The following is a 16,145-nucleotide window of genomic DNA, read 5'->3' as shown; positions in this document are numbered from 1 at the left end:
AGTCCATTTCATCACATCCATTGATTTCGACTAGATAACTAAGAATTAGTTAATAATAATACTTTTGTTCCCTGTTAATTGGACTACCCACTCAACGAAAGATTTTTTTACTTCGACACCCGTGCACTTACGGTTTATACACGCAATTCAGATAGTGTCATCAGTGCTCTCATCTAATCCTGAGATTTGAAATATTTAATATCACCTCGAGGTTTGTGCTCTCGGCTGATCCTGAGATTTGTGTATTTTAGATTACATCGAGATCTGTGCTCTTGGCTGATTCTGAGATTTTGAATATTTTATAATTTTTATTTTGATTTAAATTAGGACATGTATTTAGGTTAATTAATTTTTTTTATAAGCAAACATGTGCACATGTTAAGACTTACTCCTAGCTCCGCGAATTGCCAAGAATGGAGATGTATGAAAAACCGTACAAAAAATGGAGTATAGATAATAAAATACAGAATAAATCATATCCTAAAATAATTAATTTCTGAAAAACATAGTACATGGCATTCTTCAGAATAAAATAGGAATACACATATAAATAAGTTTCCAAACATCTAAATTATTTTTAGTATACAAGAAATACATAGTGAAACAGGTGCGAGAGTCTACCAGATCTAATAATATGGTGTTTTACTTCTTTCCTTATGCCGCAGTTTAGGATTCTATCAACAGATCCACCCCAAGCTTTGGCCAAGAAGAAGAGGTCGTTGGAGAAGGTGACCAGAAATCGGTTCCAGCCAAGCTTGCTTCCCTCTCCTTGATTTAAAGAGACTAAGAAATCATGCTCAATTATGCAACTCAATCAAAGTAGTAGACAAGATCCATATTTCCCGGATGCATGTGAAAGCTTGTGGGAATTCAATTTCCAAGAAAATCCAATCAAAGAAGGGGCTGCCATTACAGTAGTATCACACACCTATACTTTTGTTATAAAAAAACATTTCCATTTTGATTAATACGTTAACTTAAAAAAAAGCACTTCTGGGCTTTTTAAAAGCCAATCCAAACACCCCCTAAATCCTACACCACTCTAAAACAAAACATGACTACTTACGTACCTTATCATGAAAAGATGGAAAACAAAATCATATTTCTCTAACTCCTCTTCAGACCTTGAGTATTAACTAAATAACAACCAAATATAAGCATCAAGAACATCTATATATATATAAGAGGGTTGTTTGTTTCACATGGTTTCTAATCTTCTCTTTGATTTTCACTCGTTGAGTTGTATAATATTTTGATGCAAGACTTACTAAAACTAGAAACAAATTTATATACCGATTGAAGTACTTAACACTTCATATCATGTCATATCACCTAAACTGGGAAAATATATTAAAAATATATCTAAGAAAAGATCAACATCTAACTTTACACAGGAATACACATAGCATCACCTATTTGAAAATTTTTTATTTAAATCAAATAGAAAGTTTGCCTATATCACCTAATAAGTATTTCTCTCAAAGTCAGCAAAGATGTCAAATGGAAAAATGAGAGAATGATGGATATTGTTTTGTTACAGTGTTGGCTACTTTAGTGATGAAATAAAAGAAGGAAATAGATGAAAAACTATATGAATCCTTAAAAGAACTTTGCAAAGTAAAGACAAATAGAACATCATATCGATGAAGCATGACTGATCACCACATTGATGTCATGACCCATAGAGACTTGATCTCTGCTTTCCAAGCTTTCTGCATGTCCATGATAGAACTAATGTTGTTACGTACAATACTACAATATAAATCAGATTGAAGATCATAAAATCAGAAAATTTAACAATTTAATAACAAATGACAGAGATGTCAGCACAATTAGCAACAAAAATTCATACTGATTAACCTTAACAGGTCATTCTACAAATTTACTGTCTGCTTGGAGCCATATAATTGAGATAATTACCCAAAGACTTGATCTCAAAGAACAATTTGGCTTGCAATTTTCTTCACAAATACACCTACATGAAGACATGGCAAATTTAACAACCAGCATCAATGTCATCCACATTTAGCAGCAGAAAATCTTTCCTCTTGAGCTTGATAGATCACCCACATACCAAGAATAATTTGTATTCCACCTCTTCCACCTACAATAAATGCACATCATAAACCTCAACAACTTAAACAATGTGAACCATGTTACCAACCATAATCCTCATTGGTGGCATTCCATCAAATTCAAACCAAAATCCTCTACAAATAAAACTCTCAAAGATCATATCAAACAAACAAACTCTCCAAAAAATCACCAAATCAAATAAAATCCCATCAAAACAGGGCCAAAAAGAGACTAGCGAAAGCCACACATATGAAAAATAACACTACAAGAAAAACAGGAATTTGGCACGGTAGATTTGGCACGGATTTTGGCAAAAAAACCGTGACAAACTGATTTTGGCACGATTTTTGCACGCGAAATATAACCGTGTCTATAGCATCGTGACAAATATAATTTGTCACGAATAGTAAAACCGTGCCAAATTTTGTCACGCTTTTAACTAAACCGTGCCAATTTTGTCACGGTTTTAGCACGCTTTTTGGTACTTGTTTTGGCACGCTTTTGTTTTGTCACGGTTTTAGGCACGGTGTCTTCTCACAGTTTTTGGCACGGTTGTATTTTGGCACGGTTTTTGGCACGATTTAGTTGTCACAGTTTTTGGCACGGTTGTATTTTGGCACGGTGTTTGGCACGATTTATTTGGCACAGTTTTTGGCACGGTTTTATATTGTCACGGTATTTGTTACGGTTTATTTGGTACCATGTTTGCTACGGTTTTACGTTGTCACGTGTTTTTGCACGATTTATTTTGGAACCTTTGTTGTCACGGTTTTGTTTTGTCACGTTTTTTAAGACTAGTTTGTTTGGCATTGTTTTTTGGAGCAGTTTTGCTTTTATCACGCTTTTTGTCAGCGTTTTATCATTTGTCAATTTTTATCACTGGTTTTAGCACAAAGCACAATTTTTGTCACATTTTTGTCATGATTTTTAGCATGCTTTAAATATAATATAGTTGTTGCACATGTCACATTTTTTAGAAAGCACGGTTTTAAATTTAGTAAGGATATTGGCATGGTTTTTGTCACGAAATTTGGAACAGTTTTCTTTAAAAAATTTATAAATAGATTTATTTAATAATAAAACCTGTATTTAATTTCATCAAAATATATATTGCAATATTTGTAAAATAAGCAAACTTGTTATTACAATTATAGCATGACAATAATAAGGTCCAATCTACATAAATCCACAAAACTCTAAACATAAACCATGTATATTATGAAAAATCCTACACATCATCCTCCATGTCTTCAAGAGAATTATCGGTAGATGGAGAAATACGAACTCTCTTTGGCATTGGAGAATGCTCATCGGCATGTGTTTGTGACTCTCCTGTCGGTGCTCGAGGGGCATGTGGCATACGAGCAAAAATAGGCATGCTAGAAAGGTCAATACCTTGGCCACGAAGTGCGGCAAGCAATGATGATTCAAATAACTCGCGACGAGTTGACTCGACTTTGTATCCCGATCATCGACCTCGACGACGAGCCCCGGCAAGCTCTTCCTCTAATTCCTTAACTCGCTATGGAAGTTGTTCATTTGATTCGAAGATCCCAAGCGTGGCTTGTAAGTGGATGAAGACATCCGCCTAACAATATTACCTTTTCCTATCACTCACTACGACTCCCCAATGGCTACCTCATCCCATAATTCGTCCCCGGTTAATAGAATTCTCATCCACCCCTTGACCGCATTTATCTACTAGTGCTTTGTCAAATTCCTCCTCGCATCCATTAAAAAAATAAACATATTATTAAATGATAGTGAGTTAAATTGGCTAATTAATTTGAGTTTATAAAACCATTTCTCAAATATTAAATAAAAACTAGATAAATATCAAAGGTTTTTCATACATTAGTCGACTTTTCCTAGGTTTTCATACCATTAATGTCCATTGAGCGGACCTTTTCCTCAAAACCACTCTCATTAATAATATAAATTTAATCAATCACTTTCTTTACATAGAACATGAAATGCATTCCCATAATTGAAAGTAGTATAATATTTGGACTAATTAAATAAATAAATAAATAAATAAATAAAAATGTGATAACGAACATACAAGTGGCGTCTAAATTTAATATGCATTCTATGGCATCTAAAAGAATGTACAGATGAAATCATGAATTGGATAATTGAGTCTGCTGCAAGACAAGGCTAACATTGTTGACTTGGTCCCACCAAAGTTCACAACTAAAACATACAAAGTTTAACTCCATGGTCCCACCAAACCAAAGCACAATAGACTAAACAATAATTGAAGCAACAAACGTCTAGCATGCTCTCATTAATTGAAGCCATCTTTAATTAATGAGACTTACATAACTTTTTACTTAATTATATTTGTTTTTAGTGATAATAAGAGTTTTTCCATAAGCAATCATTGTCCACAAACGTCTGCATGCTCTCATTAATTGAAGCCATCTTTGACAACGTGTGCAATGGGGACTATATCCGCTTAATTAAGTAATACATGTCACATGGCAAGTTAACTATAGTATATATCTATATATATATGTGTGTATATATATATCTTGCATATGGCCGAGGCTTTATTTATTTCTACAGGACACTTAGAAATCTGAGCTAAAAAATAGCTAATAAGAGGGGTAAATGAATAGTGTGGTTAGTTTAGATTCACATGCCATAGTTGTCTTGTTTTAAAGAACAAAATCTTAACTACAACAAACAGCTTAATGATATTCCCAAGGCATGTGCTTAAAAGAAAATATAAATTGCAACTCTGAAAATGAAACTCATGAAAATTAACCCTAGCTAATAACAAATCAGCTTTATGAAATGAGAATATGTTCCTTACTGGAGCATTAGTGCACCAAAACATTGGACTAAGAGTACTGAACCTAGACAACCTTGAAAGGTTAAAAATTTGACTTCGTTTAAGGAATTATTTTGATCAACCATTAGCACTCACATTTGTCCTTCTGAGATGCTACATCATCCTATGTCTACAAGCACCAACCACCCTATTTACTTTGTCTCTTTGATTCACTTTTGCTGTTGTTGCTTAGAAGTAATTAAATAATTACAAGTGTAATAAATTATCTCTATGTTTCTTCATTTTGGAAATGGTGGTTGTTAGGTGATAAATTTTTTTTTTAATTTATTATTATTATTAATTTTGATTGTTGAAGAGTACCAATGTGAAATATTTTTTTTCTTATTGGCTATTAAATGAAAATGAAATCTAGTTATTTTGACAACAATGTCTACATCATTAGTGATAAATTAGTAAACAATTTAAAAAATAAAACTAGAAATAATGGGTACCTAATTTGTCATTTATCAAACGGTGCATCAATAGTCAAGATTTAACATTTTAGGTAACAAATCAATACAAGTTCAATGTAGAATAAGTTTGGATGATTTAATATTGAAGATAATTAAATTATTATTTTTTAATAAGCAAAGGTTAAATCAAATAGTGCTTGATCTTGATTTAATTATTTAATAATTAAGTTTGAGCTTGATCCAAATCGGATTTATTTGTTTCTTATTAAAATTTAAAAAAAATGAAACTCCGGGTCCCTGCAAAAACCCTAATTAGAATAGGGTTTGACTAAAAAAGTAAAGGTTGCTTATTTTCCAAGTTGTGGGTTTTGGTAGGTAACCTAAAAAAACAAATGAATGACCTATATTTAACCATGTCATCCCTAACAATTAATGCCAATTTTTTTAATTTTCATTTTATCAAGAAATAAAAAACAATTAAAAATCATTGAATATATGAGATTTAATGTTTTGGAGAACCATGTTTATTATATATATATATATATTGGTTTTATTGAAGAGAAATAAAATAAAAAGGGAGTAATTATTTATAATTAAGAATTTCAATATGTCCGTATAAAGGTGCTAGTTAGCCTTTTATAATCATTCTTATGGTTAATGAATCACAAAAACCAAAATAAAAAGGCAAAATTAGTGCTTTGGTCTTAATCAACCATCTAATCTTGATTTAAAATCCATGAACAAACAATTAATGGGTCCTTTCTACCTCTTTGCCTAACAACCACCTATAATTAATTAATTTCAGCTAGATTTATTTTGAGAAAGTAATCTCATACTTACAACAATTTGTGTCGCACGACCAACCTCGAGCGTGCCATCCTTTTTTTTGTGCGTGTGGATAAAGCATTCTTTTAGTGTCGGCTCTCTACCTAATTCCTCCGCCTAAAGGAAAAACATATTAAAGAAAAGTTAAAAATAAAGGTAAATTATAAACAACAATATTAATGGTACGTATTTATATGAATTAGAAGCATTACCAATCTTAGGCGGTGCACAGCAGTACTAACAGATCCACCACGGTAAATAACAATGGAGGAGCTTACACTTTCTGTCCTATTCAATTTGTTCTTTTCACTTTTTCTCTTAAACTCATCTGACTCCCAATACCTCTGTAAACCTTCCCAAACTGCAGGAGCCATCCATGGAAATGGAGCCTTGTAAAGATTATGTGCAAGATACAAATTTTTCTTCAACCATTCACTCGCCTCATGGTTTAAATGCCGCAAGATTGAAGATTCATGTTGCGCCTCCCATGTGTATATGCCCTAAGAAAAGAGAAGGTTAACCAAGTTATTGTTTCTAAAAGTTCACATACATAATTAAAAAGCATTAATGAATTTAATGGTTAAAATGATATTTACCCTAAAAGCGGTGAATATCCGTTGCCTCACATCTTTGGGCACTTTTCCCCATCCGGTCCATGCCTCTTTATAATGACCTTTGACCAATTCATGGATTGTTCTCTTAACTTCATGATCTCTTGAAAAACCATGATATAAAAACACTTTAATTAAAATAGAGAACACTACTTAAAAAAAGAAAATTAAACACTAAATTGTAAAATTATCATAACATAGAATTTTACTTACATAATTACACTATCTGGGGTGATAACCCAAGGGGGCCCAGTGCTCACAGACTCATTAGAGGGCCCCTCCATTTCTATTGGTGGGTCCTCAGTGGCATGAGTAGAAGTCTCCATATATGGTTGTGGAGGGCTTTGTGCAATTGGCGCAACTATTGAAGGTTGTGGAATTGGTGTCAATGGAGTCATTGTCGTTGTTACTTGAATATTTGGATGTATACAAGGAGGCATTCCCAAATTTGCAGGTGTACTAGATACTACTGCAGGGTTAGCAGATGTTTGATGAATATTTTGTGTGCATCGGCCCCGGCCAGATATAGATCGGCCACCACGACTTGATGTTGATCGGCCACTAGATCGACGTCCAGACTGACCACGTCCTGAGCCTACCATAAATTAGTCTTGAATGGTAAAATTAAAAAACTAACTTGGAAAATAAGGAGATAAGTATACAAATATAAACAATTAACTTTGATCTAATAATTATACAAGTTTGAAAAAAAAAAAGGTGGGCATTACAAATGATAGTCAAACCTGATGTTGTGCGAGAATCTTGAGAGCGATCCATCATTCTTCAAGTTAATCTATCTATCCACCTACATAGAAGCACAAATGTAAATATAAATGGTTAATTTAAGTGTGTTGCATCTCTACAAAGAAATTATTTCGATAAACATTTGAAAAATATTAGATTCTTACGGTGAAACTACAAAGAAAAACTTATATTCAATACAAATGTATAATAGCCAATTTGGAAAACAAAATCATAGGTTTATATATAAAAAACAAGTTCATAGTGCATAATGTATTAAAAATCATGTTCATCATCATCATCATCATCATCATCATCATCATCATCATCACCATCAGATTGTTCATTATCTTCATCATCTGTCAATTCATCCCTCTCGCTCTCACCCTCTGATATGGGTTGTAATATATCAGATAAGTCAACAACAAGTTGTATGCCTTGTGGGTCAAACAAATGAGGAATGTCTTCCATAACATTGACGCCTGTTAAGGATTGAATTTCCTCCATTTGATATGCAGATCCATCCTTTTCTGGCCAAGTTGCCTCAACCATTCTCCTAGCTTTTAGTCTTGGACACGTACCAACCAATCAACCTTATCCTTTTTTGTACTTGGGTAGTCAATGTAGTTCACTTGAATAGCTTGTTGTGCCAACACAAATGGATCATACTTTGGATAAATCCTTTTCCGATTAATATCAACCAACTTATATATAGGATGAACTTTAGTGCCATTTATTGGGTCAAACCATGTACACTCAAAAAGAACGACATGATTCCATCTACTACCATGATACTCAAGTTGGACTATATCTTCAAGTAAACCATAGAAATCAGTAGATGAATCATCAGCATTGGTCCCTTGTACACAAACACCACTATTCATGGTGGCCTTCTCCATGCCATGTGTGACAGTATGAAAGTTATAACCATTAATAAAATATCCTGGCCATGTTGTTGCTTTCTTAGATGGACCCCAAGCCAAGCTCTGCAAGAGAGGATCTGTGACTTGATTGATCTCATTTGCAACCTACATCCCAAAAAATATTCGTGAACTTTTTCACTAATTTTTTATGTAGTTTCAACATATTCGTATCATTACTTACAAAACTTTCAAACCACTTTGCAAAATGCTTGTCAATCGCCTTATCAATAGCATCAGCGGGGTTACCTTGTAGATAATTGACAAATATCCTACGAATATGTAGTCCACTAATAGTTAAATATTTAACATGTTGTATGGTTATAAATTTTAATAATTGACTATAGCTTACTTGTAATATGGATGTACTTCCGGGCAATTTCGCAATATGTACGTATGCGCTACATGTAGCTCATTTTCCGATAGCCACCTGATCTTTGGACGACCTTGAGCTCGACCAATGTAATTGAATATGGAGAAAGGTGGGAAAATGTCATTACTCACACCCTCATCATTTCGTCGCAATCTCCTCCTCCTACATGATATGTGAGGTTCAAAGTAATGCTCTGCAAAAATGTTGATTTCCTGTGCAATATATGCTTGACAGATTGAACCCTCAACATGTGCTTTACTCTTTAAAGTTTTCTTTAGTTCTAGAAGAAACCTGCAGATATAAGAATGGCTAAACATTATATAAACTAAGCCTAAAAAAAATATATTATAGCAGTGTAATTAGATTATGGCTTGTATTACCTCTCAAAAGGATACATCCATCTATATTGAACAGGGCCTCCAATTCTAGCCTCATAGGGCAAATGAACAACAAGATGCTCCATAGAATCAAAAAATGCCGGTGGGAAAATCTTTTCCAAGTTACATAAAATCACTGCAACCTTTTCTTCTAAATCAATAAGTTTGCCAATGTCAAGCACAACAGAACATATACACTGGAATAATAAGCTTAATTCTGTTAATGGATTCCAAATGAACGATGGTAGCAATTCCCTAAAAGCAATCGGAATCAGCCTCTGCATAAACACATGGCAGTCATGGCTTTTCATACCAATCATTTTTAATTCATTCATGTCAACACACCTTCCAAGATTAGAAGCATAACCATCTGGAGACCTTAATTGGTGAATCCACTCACAAATAACCCTCTTCTGTGCTTTAGTTAAAGTGTAGAGTGCTTTAGGAATAGAACGACATGTATCTGCTTTGAAGGAACCGCTATCTCCTTACGGTCACAAAGAACTCCAACATCTTTTTCTTGCGTTAATGTTATCCTTGCTCTTCCCTTTCACATCCATCACAGTGAAAAACACATTATCAAAAACATTTTTCTCGATGTGCATCACATCAAGATTGTGTCGGATCAAATTGGTTTTCCAATAAGGAAGATCCCAAAAAATGCTTCTTTTTGTCCATTTATGATCTGCTCCATACCCTGGGGGAGTGTTAATTGGGTCCTCCACTGCTGTTGGGAACATCATAACTCGATTAAGAATTTCATCCCCCGACAATTTTGGTGGTGCACCATTTTTTTCCACACGACCTCGAATGAAAGACTTTTTGTCCTTACGGTACGAATGATTTTTTGGTAAGAACTTTCGATGACAATCAAAATAGCTTGCCTTCCGACCATGTTGTAGATGAAAAGCATTGGAGCTCTCCATACATATTGGACATCCTAAAACCCCGGCAGTACTCCACCCAGATAGCATCCCGTACGCAGGAAAATCATTAATTGTCCACAAAAGTGCAGCCCTCATGCGAAAATATTCACTTTTGGAAATATCATACGTCATTTCACCAGAAACCCATAAATTATTCAGCTCATCAATTAAAGGTTGTAGAAAAACATCTATGTTCTTCTTCGGGTTCTTAGGCCCGGGACAAATTAGAGTTAAGAACATATAAGGCCTTTTCATGCACATGCCTGGTGGAAGGTTATAAGGAGTCACAACCACTGGCCAACATGAATAAGTCCTCCCAAATTGTCCATGCGGTGCAAAGCCATCAGCACATAAACCCAAACGAATATTACGAGGTTCCTGGGCAAAATCAAGATAAGTTCTATCAAAATGTTTCCATGCCTCGGCATCAGATGGATGTTGCATTACTCCCTCGTTTCTTTCATGAGTGGCATGCCAGGTCATATGCGTTGCTGTAGCATTAGAAGCATACAACCTCTGTAATCTTGGAGTTAATGGCAAGTATCTCAGTATTGCTTGTGCAATCTTTTTATGAGCGTGATCATTAGGTAGCCTACGTCGACCCTTGACTTGCTTGTACCTCGGCTCATCACAAAATTTGCAAGAGACTTCCGTAGCATCATGTTTCCAATACAACATGCAACCATTTTTGCAAGCATCTATTTTAACCACAGGCAAACCAAGTTCATTCATAGTTTTCCTATGATGGTAATAATCAGTTGGCATTGTATTATCTGGACGAAGAACTTCTTTAATTGCGGTAATCATGGAATTGAAATCAGCCTCAGACATGTTAGCATCAGACTTGATAGATAACATCCTAGCAACGAAAGACAACTGGGAGTGATTCTCACATCCTTCATATAGGGGTTGGTCGGCAATCTTTAACACATTAAAAAAATCTATCGCTTAATTGACTTCTTTCATCAATTTGAAAACCAGAAGTTGGCTCATCTAATGGTGGTTGCACACTTGGACCAGCTTCATCATTACAATGAGATGGTGGCCATATCGGAACACGAGAACGCAAACAATCATACACCATTCTTTGGTCCCAAGTCATTTGCTCATATTCACCCCAGTTTGCCACATGTTCTACACTTTGGTCACGATTCTCATTTAGCTCCTCATTAATTGGGAATAATTCTTCCCCATGACAAGTCCAGTTCCAATAACATTGTTTAAACCCACGGCGATATAAATGCAAAACTACATCATCTGGAGCCAGAAATCGTGTGTTTTTGCACTTAAAACAAGGGCACCGAATATTCTCCCCATTTTTGTAAGAGTCATCTTGACTAACTGCAAATTGGATGAATTCATCCACCCCAGCAATAAATTCATCAGTCAATCCTTTTCGTCCAGGCAGATTTCGATTATACATCCATTTTCTTGACAACATTTTTGGACCTATGAACAAAATAATAATAATAATAATAATATTTGACAAAAATTTAATAATAATAATAATCTTTGACAAAATAATAATAATAATAATAATAATAATAATAAAGTTTTAAAAGTAAAAGTATAGGAAAGGTTGACAGGGACCAAAACTTACTTTAACAATAACAATAGTCCAATGAGATAGAATCTAAAAAGTCAGTAAGGATAAGCTTTTATCACTTTCATACTATATATGTATATGGACATGACCAATATCAATTTTATCAAGTATGAATTATAAATAAATAAATAAATAAATAAGCATGTTTATCAACATCTAGTAATAAAGTATTCATGTTGCTACGAAAATGCAGATATGCCGGCAAAACTATCAACAAACTATGCTAAGGACTAATTGAAAATTTAATTAAACAATACATGGGTTTGTCATCATATTTGGAAGGATAATAAAATGCACAAAAATACAAAGCACTTGCACTGTCATATACACACAAGCACACAAGACAATCTTAAACATAACAATAATAATTCAATGAATGAAGATTAAAGGCATGATAAACAAGTATTTGCATCATTTGTTTTCTACTAAATATTCTAAACCCTAATCAATCACAGAATCATGCGACGTGTAATCAGGATTTGGGAATAATATTCAATGGTTTTTAGGAGGAAACAATGCATTCCATGGTTTATTTTTGACTTTATTTGTCTCTTGGGCATTCTCACTTTTTTAGGACATTTATTCTTGTTTTTAATCATATATATTTAGACGGCAACAATTGACTTTTTTTTTAAAATATTGAGAATTTATTTTACCATTGAACATAAAGGCAAGAACTTAGAATCAATAAAAGGCATAACTTGGTGACGTTTGAGTTGAGGTTTTGGTATAGAAAACATATAATTAAGCTCAACTAATGAATAAATTCAACGTAAGTCTAAAATGACACTCCAAGCATCTGGAACTCAATGATGCTTTTTCCAACCTCCGTTTCTAACTTCCAAAAACTATGAGACATAAATTGACCCATTTCTTCTTGATCTTAGGTCATAGCATCATTTATTTACACATAAATATGTCTGAGTGTTCTTTTTTTTTTTAAGTTCCAGACAAACCAACGGGTGAAAAAATTTAAACCAATAATTAAAGAATAAAAAATAAATAAATGTAAAAGCAGTTAGTTGGGTTAGTTGAATGTTCAACAAACCATAACAAAGGCCTGCTTGGATGCTTTTGCCTTTATATATATATATAAAGGCAAAAGCATCCAAGCAGGCCTTTGTTATGGTTTGTTCATTTAACCTTATGATCAGTTTGGTTAAATTGGTTAATTTCCAATTTGTTCAAACATGCTTAGAATTACTCATGTATACAAGTTCATTGTTCAACAATGCTCAACTAGCTTGACACTGTTGGAGCCCAGAAATAGCTTGGATTCTTGAAAAATTTTCACAAGTAAATATGTGTATATATATATACATGTAATGAAACAAATAAATTAAAAAAATGAACTACTTTTGAATAGAATGAGAAGAGAAAAAGAGAATAGAAAAACCACTTCAACAGCTCCAAACATACAATTTCTTCAACCATCTTGGAGATAATGGCAAAATAATTAAATAAAGGAGCCAGATAAATTCACATACCTTTGTTTTGTACTTCATGAAATGAATTAGAGAGCTATATATATATTACTGCTTGCAAAATTTGATCAGCTGTTTTAGTTCGAAGGTTTCTTAGACCTGCTGTTGCTTGCATGGATTGACACCGAAAATCAAAAACAGAAATTGAGATTCATCAAATCAACATCAAAATAAAAAAAAATAGATATTAATTTGAGATTAAAACAATGACTCTCACTCCAAGTGTGACAGGTGTAGAAGGTTGCAATTCCACAGGAACCACACGCGCAGCTTTCTCCAAAAGAGAAATGAGTGAATTTGCAGCCTTTTTGTGGATCATTAGCATAGTAACTCAACCCAGGTTTTACCTGAATATATTTATGCAAAACCCTTAGAAGTCAAGAAACACCAAGAACAAAATTCAAAAAACATATATATATTTTAATTACCGACTCATAGACCTTGATATCATCACCAATTTTCAGCAAATTAAACTCCTCATCAAAGTGAAAGACATGAACCCTCTACCAGTGCTCCCGGCATCAAACACCACCCAAAGCCTTCACAAATGTGCAGTCCTTAGCCTCCCAAACCACTTCAACAGCTAACCATCGATCTTGAGCTCACCACCCAAAACTCACTTCAACGATGCCGTCCAGCAGTCCAAGATTTAGCGGCCGGTGAAGTTGAAGGCTTGTTCTTACACCCCGCCGAACGGCCACGGTGAGTCGGTGCCGTCGAAGTTCAAAGCTCGTTGATCGGCCGGGGGTGGGGATTTGGCGGCTGGGGGCGGGTGGAGTGAAAATCTGAGTGGGTTGTAAAACCTAGAATGTTCTTACATCCCTAGGTTTTACATCCACTCAAAAATTATTATTATTATATTATTATTATTATTATTATTATAGTGAAAACCTAGGTGTTTCACTACTATTACTGTTATATTATTATTATTATTATTATTATTATTATTATTATTATTATTATAATGAAAACCTAGGATGTTTTCACTACTATTATTATTCTTATTATTATTATTAGTATAGTGAAAACCTAGGATGTTTTCACTATTATTACTATATTGTTATTATTATTATTATTAATATTCTTATTATTATTATTATTCTTATTATTATTATTATTATTATAGTGAAAACCTATGATGTTTTCACTATTATTATTATTATTATTATTATTATTATTATTATTATCAAATAGCCAACTATAGTCAATTATAGAAGCAATTGATGTGACTTAGGTATTTTAATTTGTTGTGATGTTTTTACGAAATCATGTTTATTGTTAATTATGATAATAAAATAAATATATTATATTATACAATATAACATCTAAAATTTGAGTAATGATTTATTTAAAAATATATATATTTTTTAAATTATATATTTTACTCGGTTTAATTCTCCATTAACATCAAACACCATGTTAAATAAAGCATGTTCATTAGTTATTATTACTACAAGTTTTTTTTTCTTCACCTCCAAAGCACAATAATTTTATTTAATATTAAAAAATTTATGAAAAAAGATTGAATAAGAAGAAAACGCGAAACACATTTATCTTGTTTAACGTGGAAACACATTTCATTTTTTACATATAAACCAAAACCTACATAAGCCACATCCTCGTATTTAATAACCCTATGACATTGGTGGCATGTCTAGTTGGCTAATGTAGTGACAAATGGCATCAATTATTATTATTACAAAAACAAATGCTTTTGAAAAGTTTAATGAAAGATTCAACGAATGTAATTAAAATTTTTTAACTATTAATACCATAATTAATGTAAATATATATTTAAATGCAATAATATTTTTAAAAATATTTATAATTGGTTTTTGAAATGTTCCAAGATAAATTGTGCATCTATTTTAAATATATATATATAAACAAAATTAATGAATGTAAGTAAATATTTCTATTATTAATACCATAATTAGAGCAAACAAATATTTAAGTGTAATAATATTTTTAAAAAGATTCATAATTGTTCTTTGAAAAGTTCTAAGGGCAGTTATACATAATATATGTATAGATAAAATTAACGAATGCAATTAAACCTTTTATATTACTAATACCATAATTAATGAAAACAAATATTTAAGTGTAATAATATTTTTAAAATGATTTATAATTGTTCATTAGAAATATTCCCAAGTCAAATTATACATCTATTTTAAATATGTACTAGGCATTCTCCCTGGCTTCACATCGAAGTTTTTAAAATTTTGTATGGGGTTTTTGAGGTAATATATATATATATATATATAATTGATATAATTAAACAACTGCTACAATAAAAACTTTTGTATACCTTAGATTTCAAAGGTGTTATACACATTTAATGCATAAATAAATAAATGCGATTAAAGTTTTTCAATTATTAATATTATAAATAATATAAATAAAAACTTAAATGTAATAAAAAACTATTTAAATTTTGTAAGAAAATGTTATGCAATAAACAAATTAAGTTTTTTTATTGTGGGTACATAATTATTATCAAAACTATAAAATTATTATGTAATTATTATAAATAAAGTATAACTATTATGAATATAGAATATTATGTGTATGGGTAATTAAATTATGCTACCAAATTTTAATATATTTTTGTGAAGAATAGTAGAGATTTTGTAAGAAAATATTTTGCAACAAAAAAAAAAAGTTTTTTTATTGTGGGTACATAATTTTTATCAAAAGAGTAAAATTATTATGTAATTATTATAAACGTGAGTAAAATTGCTTATAAACTGTGCTAAACCCGCCGACAAATTCACGTACGACGCGTTTGTCTGCATTTTCGCAGACGGCCGCTTTTAAACCGCCGCCAACACCATTTTCGATTCTGTTGACACATCGCGTCACGACGTGCCAGTCGACCGCCGTCCAAAACCCGCGACAAATTCATGACGATGATAGAACACGTCGGCACGGGATCAGCTTTAAACCGCCTACAA

The 16,145-nt window shown here is 32.6% G+C and overlaps 2 protein-coding genes across 9 annotated transcripts; both read right to left on the bottom strand.

Moving 5' to 3' along the window:
* Nucleotides 1-3,702: 3,702 nt before the first annotated feature.
* Nucleotides 3,703-13,951, bottom strand: LOC120263534. 8 transcript variants are annotated; one of them, XM_039271478.1, is made up of 9 exons: nt 13,617-13,951; nt 13,406-13,535; nt 13,192-13,296; nt 7,505-7,566; nt 6,975-7,356; nt 6,747-6,864; nt 6,363-6,650; nt 6,166-6,267; nt 3,703-3,799 (listed from the first exon to the last, which is right to left on the bottom strand). In XM_039271478.1, exons 4-9 carry the CDS (start codon nt 7,539-7,541, stop codon nt 3,716-3,718), a joined length of 1,011 nt encoding a protein of 336 aa, XP_039127412.1. In that variant the 5' UTR covers nt 7,542-7,566; nt 13,192-13,296; nt 13,406-13,535; nt 13,617-13,951; the 3' UTR covers nt 3,703-3,715. The 8 variants fall into 8 exon arrangements, with proteins under 8 accessions (XP_039127412.1, XP_039127411.1, XP_039127417.1 ...); XM_039271477.1 differs by having other exon boundaries at nt 13,192-13,290; XM_039271483.1 differs by having other exon boundaries at nt 6,975-7,350; nt 13,192-13,290.
* Nucleotides 8,066-11,539, bottom strand: LOC120263137. The gene is made up of 6 exons (XM_039271035.1): nt 11,077-11,539; nt 9,697-10,994; nt 9,176-9,450; nt 8,775-9,086; nt 8,607-8,694; nt 8,066-8,530 (listed from the first exon to the last, which is right to left on the bottom strand). The coding sequence occupies exons 1-6, from the start codon at nt 11,537-11,539 to the stop codon at nt 8,066-8,068; spliced, it is 2,901 nt and encodes a 966-aa protein (XP_039126969.1).
* Nucleotides 13,952-16,145: the final 2,194 nt, after the last annotated feature.

Source organism: Dioscorea cayenensis, chromosome 6 (genome assembly GCF_009730915.1).
Source record: "Dioscorea cayenensis subsp. rotundata cultivar TDr96_F1 chromosome 6, TDr96_F1_v2_PseudoChromosome.rev07_lg8_w22 25.fasta, whole genome shotgun sequence".
Lineage (NCBI taxonomy): Eukaryota > Viridiplantae > Streptophyta > Magnoliopsida > Dioscoreales > Dioscoreaceae > Dioscorea > Dioscorea cayenensis.
The sequence above is the reverse complement of the archived record's forward strand: the minus strand, read 5'-3'. Positions and strand labels throughout refer to the sequence as shown.